This window comes from Schistocerca americana, chromosome 3 (genome assembly GCF_021461395.2).
Source record: "Schistocerca americana isolate TAMUIC-IGC-003095 chromosome 3, iqSchAmer2.1, whole genome shotgun sequence".
NCBI classification, from domain to species: domain Eukaryota; kingdom Metazoa; phylum Arthropoda; class Insecta; order Orthoptera; family Acrididae; genus Schistocerca; species Schistocerca americana.
Window position 1 is genome coordinate 829,244,420 of NC_060121.1, and position 7,565 is coordinate 829,251,984.

General features: G+C 38.7%; 1 protein-coding gene across 1 annotated transcript; it reads right to left on the bottom strand.

The window, feature by feature from the left end:
• Nucleotides 1-261: 261 nt before the first annotated feature.
• On the bottom strand, nt 262-2,964 carry LOC124606673. The gene is made up of 3 exons (XM_047138687.1): nt 2,654-2,964; nt 2,079-2,195; nt 262-1,316 (listed from the first exon to the last, which is right to left on the bottom strand). Exons 1-3 carry the CDS (start codon nt 2,954-2,956, stop codon nt 927-929), a joined length of 810 nt encoding a protein of 269 aa, XP_046994643.1. The 5' UTR covers nt 2,957-2,964; the 3' UTR covers nt 262-926.
• Nucleotides 2,965-7,565: the final 4,601 nt, after the last annotated feature.

Sequence of the window (7,565 nt, forward strand, 5' to 3'; positions counted from 1 at the left end):
TATTTGGTACAAATTCCAATATTTAACAATATTCTATGATGGAATGCAAACTGATTGCATTTTCCCAGTATCCTACCCATGAACCAAAATCTGTCACTTACTTTAAATATGACTATGGCTAGGTGACTTATGTTCCATATCCCTACAAATTGTTAAACCCACATATTTATGCAAGTATACTGATTCCAATTGTGTCATTCTGTAGTCATAGCATACTATTTTTCCAGGTTTATTCTTGCAGAGAAGGAAATAGCAACCAGCCACTTTTTATAACGCTATTTATTCACATAGAAAGCACCAACCAGCATTCGAAAACAGCCCAATGTTGTTTTTTTTTCATTTTGTGAAGAGCACAATTTTACATTTCTGAACATTTAAAATCAAGATATGACAGAATATTTGTGCAGCTGTTTTCAGATACTAATTCATTAAGAGTAACTGCATCAGCTGTAGAAAGTCTGAGATTACTGTTAATGTTGTCTGCCAGGTTATTAATATACAACATGAAGGGCAAACGCCCCAATACAGTTTCCTGGGGTGGGCCTGAAGTTACTTCTACAGCTGTGGTTCTCTTCAAGGTATCACAACACACAGACAATAAATCACTTTTCAGTACATTACCACATAAAACAGAAAACAACACTCATCTGACAAAAGTAAGAACTTATGATCTTGTACAGCTCTGATATCACTGTTAATGATATTACAATACTACCCATACTAAATCACACTGTCCTTCAGACTGATCAGATTTACAGTGATTTGGTAGCACTCAGTATATTATTACTATTGCTGACAGCCATCATTTTGATCACAGCCAGGCGTCACACGAAGAATGAATTGCAGGACTCACACTGATTTCATTTTCCTTCAATTAAATAGTTACATTTTTATAAAGTAAACACAAATGCAATATACACAATGTTTTATTCATTATCTAAAGTATCATAAACAATTTTTAGTATTTTTTGCTTACAGGCATTCCTTGCTTCTCTGCATTTTATTTGTCTCATTTCTGTTGCCAGATATTTTACAAAAACAGTTATGTCATCATCATAACTTTCCTGCAGTCTGTCTACAATTAATTGTATTGCAGTGTCATAACTGTCACTATTGTTTCTTTTTCTCGCAATGGAGGACCTGGATGTAGCACTCTCTGCTGAACTCCATGAGGTTTGTGCCAGTGGTACTTGTTCTAGAATTGAATCAGATTCAACTAGTCCTATGTCCTTCACGTCACTTTCTTCTGTAAATTCAATGACATTGCTCATGGAAGATTCCACGACATCACTTTCATGTGATGTGCTTTCATCTGTCTGAAATGTACAAAATAATGACTGAGCTAAAAATGACCATGTTGTTCCTTTGTAAAAGCTATAAAGTTATTATTATTTAGTAGTGGTGGTGGTGGTGCTGGTGGTGGTGGTGGTGGTGGTGGTGGTGGTAGTGGTAATAGCAGCAGTATTTTAGTCACAATAGTAGCAAATAAAAAATTCAATTATATAAATATATTTATCCTGCCTGAAAGACCGCACTAGAATTAAAATGAAATGTTGAAACAAGGTGGTCAAAGATCACAGGTATGAAATAACCAGAAGCAGTGCATTATACTCTTGCTGTTGGCATATATAAAAATCTCTGTTCGAATGTTTAGCAATCACTTTACATCATTCAGTAGTTTGCTATACAAATGTGCATTTTTAGTGAGATATAAAGACAACGGCAGCAGAAGAGAACAGGACAAAATGTTTTCACTCGGACACAATACATGCAGATGTGCACTGCCAAGATTGTGTAAAATTTTTTGTTAACTTCCTATCCACCTAAAAGTCATGACATATCTCACTTTGAAACACACACACACACACACACACACACACACACACACACACACGATCCCGTATCCGCATTCTGCTAGCGGCGAAACGCATATAAACAACATACAAGCAATCTACTTCCAAAAACTACAAGCAAACAATCGGAGTTCTCAATGTTAACGTCAAAAATAATCGGTAAACAGATGCATGCAAACAACGCTGGCTTTCAGAATAAAAATGATCATCAGTAAATGTACATACCTGAAAACTGTCACTACATTCCATAGTCTGTAGTGGAGCAGAGTTCCTAATTCGTGGCATGTAATGAGCGCCTAGAAATTCGAGTTTCTGAAAATACCACAAACCTGGCCGATATATCTGAAAGTGACAAATAAAACAGGATGCAATTTATATTCAGAAAACGGTATACTATTACCCATTATTCATAAACCAATTGGCGAGGAGTGAATACTTAGGTAACATTACAATGGGCCGATGTCAAAGCGTAGGAAAAAAATAACATTGAATAAATACAGAAATACACAGTCCCGGTGTTCCATTGTGCCGCCAGAAAACAAGTTTACGTGATGTCATATGTCATGTGCTGTGATTGGCTGATATAAACATACCGGCGCCATGTTGGATTACGTGTAGTGAACCTTAAGTGCCGTAGTTAAGGTTTTTGTACTTCACGCACTACAAAGATATGCAGTTTAATTGCAGCACATACTATTTGATCTTCCAATAATGCATCTTTAATGAGCACACTATGAAGGACAACGTCTGGAAATGTGAGGTCGGTCCATCGTAAAATTAATAATATGGTAAATACTTACATCATCTTCGCAGGTTGCAGTCCTCATACTCTCTTTCCTCTTTCGATTTTCCACGTTGAACATGTTCCTCATATTCAAAAATTTCGTTTGACACTCCTTTGGATTGCTCAAATGAGGCCTAACACATTTCACTTTAAAAAATACACGAAAAAGCGCCTCCGCACGACAGCGTTTGTTGTAATAATTTTTACTTTTTACATTGTAAAGACATTGTTCTTCTTTCATAGCATCTATTAGCACTGACATTTGTTCTCTTGTCCATGCGGTAGCCATGTTGCTCAGAACTGAAAAGGGAAGAGACATGCCTGTGACGTAAATATCGTTCTCGCATCGTATTGGTTCACGTTTCGTAGCACTTTGCTGAAATCTCTACGCATTTTTCGCGCGTGAACGCTTCAAAGAGTGTGATCTCATGAAACTCGTTATGCCCCGTAGTCCGTGTTAGGACAACTTTAGAAGAATGTCTTCCCTCTACTCCAGTAGTGTAACGGATCGTAAACTAAATCCTTTCTAGAGTACAGATTCGTACCGCGAGGAGCTTAAATAAACCGTTCAGATTTTGTCCCTTCTATCTGTTCTGTTGTGATAACGTTGTTCGCAGCCTCGGTACGTGTCCCGCTGTTCAGCACCTACCGGTACTTGTTTACTTTTAAGCAGATAAGGGATGGACGTCGCACAAAGGCGATCTACTATTCTCCGCAGCAAAAAGGTAAAAATTTACTTTTGTAAGAGTACTCCACGTGGTCTTGCTAATGGAGGCGGTTCTTACATTGTTCAGGTTTTGACGTACATCGTAAGGTTTTCCTCTGCCGAACAAAGACATGTAGCCAAGCAAATGTTGAACCAGAGACACATACATTAGACTGAATGAAGTGAAATATGCACGACTCCTGTACAGTAACGTATCATTAGACTGAATGCCTTCACCGACCGCTTTTCATCGAAATTATGTAATTAAATGTGAAAACTTTCGGAGTGACCCACGTGTAAACCCAGATCTACGTACATACTCTGGAAACCACCGTACAATGTGTGGCGGGGAGTACGAATACCACTATAATTCCTCCAATCCTGTTCCACTCACGTATGGTGTGTGGGAATAATTATTGATGGTAATTCTCCGTATGGGTTTATATTTCTCTAATTTTACTGGCATTCTCATTTCACTTGAAACATTTTAAAGGAAATAATATATTGTTTGACTCTTCTTGGAGCCTACGCTCCCGGGATTTGAAAAGTATCGGTAATTCTCGGCGTGATGCACAATCTGTTTTGTAGCTTCTGCTAGTGGAATCAACTGAACTCAAAAATAGAGAAATGTGACCGGTAGCAACTGCGCCAAATCATTTTAATGCACTCACACAGAAATCGTCCGGTTTGATTAGTCAGAAACATCTCTTGCGACTGCAACAGGGGAGTTTTAGAAGAACTGCAGCAGCCATTGCAAAGAAATATTCTTATAATACTGTGTCTGGGCATTTGGTTATGAAATTCCTCCTGTACACAAAGCTTAATTCACAATTTCCTATGCACCAGATAAAAATGTCAGAACAATGTAAGCTTGAGCTCAGAATTCGTGAAATATAAAAAGCAGCACCTAAAACAAGGCCCGAATGCGGGAAAACTTAAATGTCGTGTCAGTCACTTTTGCTATGATACATTCATCAGCTACCGGTACTTACAAGGGAACCTCCCCATCGCACCCCCCTCAGATTTAGTTATAAGTTGGCACATTCGACAGGCCTTGAAAAACTAAACACAGATCAATCGAGAAAACAGGAAGAAGTTGTGTGGAACTATGAAAAAAATAAGCGAAATATACAAACTGAGTAGTCCATGTGCAACATAGGCAACATCAAGGATGATCTGAGCTCAGGAGCGCCTTGGTTTCGTGGTTAGCGTGAGCAGCTGCGGAATGAGAGGTTCTTGGTTCAAGTCTTACCTCAGGTGAAAAGTTTACTTTTTTTATTTTCGCAAAGTTATAATCTGTCCGTTCGTTCTTTGACGTCTCTGTTCACTGTAATAAGTTTAGTGTCTGTGTTTTGCGACCGCACTGCGAAACCGTGCGATTAGTAGACGAAAGGACATGCCTCTCCAATGGGAACCGAAAACATTTGATCGCAAGGTCATAGGTCAACCGATTCCTCCACAGGAAAACACGTCTGATATATTCGATACGACACTGGTGACGGCATGTGCGTCACATGACAGGAATATGTTGTCGACTCACCAACTTGTACACTTGGCGAATGGGTAAAAAGATTCTTCTACCTTGCCCGATTTAGCTTTTCTTGTGGATGTGATAATCGCTCCCAAAAAAGTGATGAAAACATAAGCGTTTGTCACATAAACTGAAAATAAAAAGTTAAACTTTTCACCCGAGGGAAAGCTTAAACCAAGGACCTCTCGTTCCGCAGCTGCTCACGCTAACCACGGGTCCACGGCACCCCTGAACTTGCTCTCTCCTTGTTGTTGCCTAGTTTACGCATGGACTACTCAGTTTGTATATTTTGCTTATTTGTTCATAGTTACACACAACTTCTTCCTGTTTTCTCGATTGATCTGTGTTCAGTTTTTCAAGGCCTATCCACTGTGCCAACTTATAACTAGATCTGAGGGGGGTGAGATGGGGAGGTTCCCTTGTTAGAAGTCCATTTCTGTACGTAATAAGTAGAATCATGTTCTGAATACGTTTTAGACAGAACATAATGCCTTGTTTAATTTCGGTACGTATCTTTAAAATGGTTACTTTTTGAGTAGAGACTTTCCGAACACTTTTCCTTTAATACCTGGAATCAGAGTAGGCCTACGATATTGGCTTTTATGTTTTCCCCTCGAAAATGTAATTGCTGTGTAAGACATGGATATGTCTCCAGAGCCGTGACCTTGCGCCCTTGACAGAACGACCAAATCTGCGGCCTCCTCCCCCCGCCCCAGAAACTACCGTTCCGCAAACTGCAATTTTTTATAGACAGTGTTTATTAAATTTGTAAGGTAAGGTGTAAAAAAATGCGGCATTATTGAGTAGTATTACTTAAATGAGCTAGATAGTCGACAGATATTGCACACATTAAATTAAATGTACATTTTTTTTTCTTTCTAATAACCCATTTGGAGGGTACGATGAATCAACTTTGGCTACTCTTCATTGTATTAGATTTCTTCAGTTTCCAAATTTCCTTCATCCTTTTAGAGTGTTGTTCCCTTTCTTCTTGAGTCCACTTTCGTCTAGTTATTTTCTTTCTCTCCTGAAATTCTTCCTTTTGAACTGCCTTTCTGAAATATGTTCTGTTTTCTATTGTGTCTATTGTAACTCCAGCATTTTCAATGTCCTTTTCAGTCTCTATGAACCATGCTGGCTTGGATTTGTAGCTATTGAGTAATGTGAATATCCGCTTGGTTAGTCTGTTGTACAATTGTGTAAATAAATTGTGTAAATAAATTACAAATTGTATAAACATTCCACAAAATTGAAAATAAAACAAAATCTACGACATGGTGTTTATGGTAGCTGCTGTTTACTGATTTTAGTACGATGTACAATTAAGAACAGATTTTATTTGGTTATTATATATTCTTCAGGACAATATAATGGAAATGAAAGAGGATGTAGATGAAATGGGAGATATGATACTGCATGAAGAGTTTGACAGAGCACTGAAAGACCTAAGTCGAAACAAGGCCCCGGGAGTAAACAACATTCCATTAGAACTACTGACAGCCTTGGGAGAGTTAGTCCTGACACAACTCCATCTCGTGAGCAAGATGTATGACACAGGAGAAATACCCTCAGACTTCAAGAAGAATATAATAATTCCAATCCCAAAGAAAGCAGGGGTTGACAGATGTGAAAATTACCGAACTATCAGTTTAATAAGCCACGGCTGCAAAACGCTGACACGAATTCTTTACAAACGAATGGAAAAACTGGTGGAAGTTGACCTCGGGGAAGATCAGTTTGGATTCTGTAGAAATGTTGGAACAAGTGAGGCAATACTGATCCTACGACTTACCTTAGAAAATAGATTAAGGAAAGGGAAACCTACGTTTCTAGCACTTGTAGACTTAGAGAATGCTTTTAACAATGTTGACTGGAATACTCTCTTTCAAATTCTAAAGGTGGCAGGGGACAAATACAGGGAGCGAAAGGCTATTTACAATTTGTTCAGAAACCAGATGGCAGTAATAGGAGTCGAGGGGCATGAAAGGGAAGCAGTGGTTGGGAAGGGAGTGAGAGAGGGTTGTAGCCTCTCCCGATGTTATTCAATCTGTATATTGAGCAAGCAGGAAAGGAAACAAAAGAAAAATTCGGAGTAGGAATTAAAGTCCATAGAGAAGATACAAAAACTTAGAGATTTGCCGGTGACATTGTAATTCTGTCAGAGACAGCAAAGGACCTGGAAGGGCAGCTGAACGGAATAGACAGTGTCTTGAAAGGAGGATATAAGATGAACATCAACAAAAGCAAAACAAGGATAATGAAATGTAGTCGAATTAAGTCGGGCGATGCTGAGGGTATTAGATTAGGAAATGAGACGCTTAAAGTAGTAAATGAGTTTTGCTATTTGGGGAGCAAAATAACTGATGATGGTCGAAGTAGAGAGGATATAAAATGTAGACTGGCAATGACAAGGAAAGCGTTTCTGAAGAAGAGAAATCGGTTAACATCGAGTATAGATTTAAGTGTCAGGACGTCTTTTCCGAATGTATTTGTATGGCGTGTAGCCATGTATGGATGTGAAACATGGACAATAAATAGTTTAGGCAAGAAGAGAACAGAAGCTCTCAGAATGTGGTGCTACAGAAGAATGCTGAAGATTAGATGGGTAGATCACACAACTAATGAAGAGGTATTGACTAAAATTGGGGAAAAGAGAAATTTGTGGCACAACTTGACTAGAAGAAGGGATCG

Coding starts and splice junctions, on each gene's coding strand:
- LOC124606673 (XM_047138687.1), bottom strand. CDS start 2,956: ATGTCTCTTCCCTTTTCAGTTCTGAGCAACATGGCTACCGCATGGACA. Junction 2,196..2,653: donor CTGCAACCTGCGAAGATGAT/GTAAGTATTTAC, acceptor TGTCACTTTCAG/ATATATCGGCCAGGTTTGTG. Junction 1,317..2,078: donor AATGTAGTGACAGTTTTCAG/GTATGTACATTT, acceptor TGTACATTTCAG/ACAGATGAAAGCACATCACA.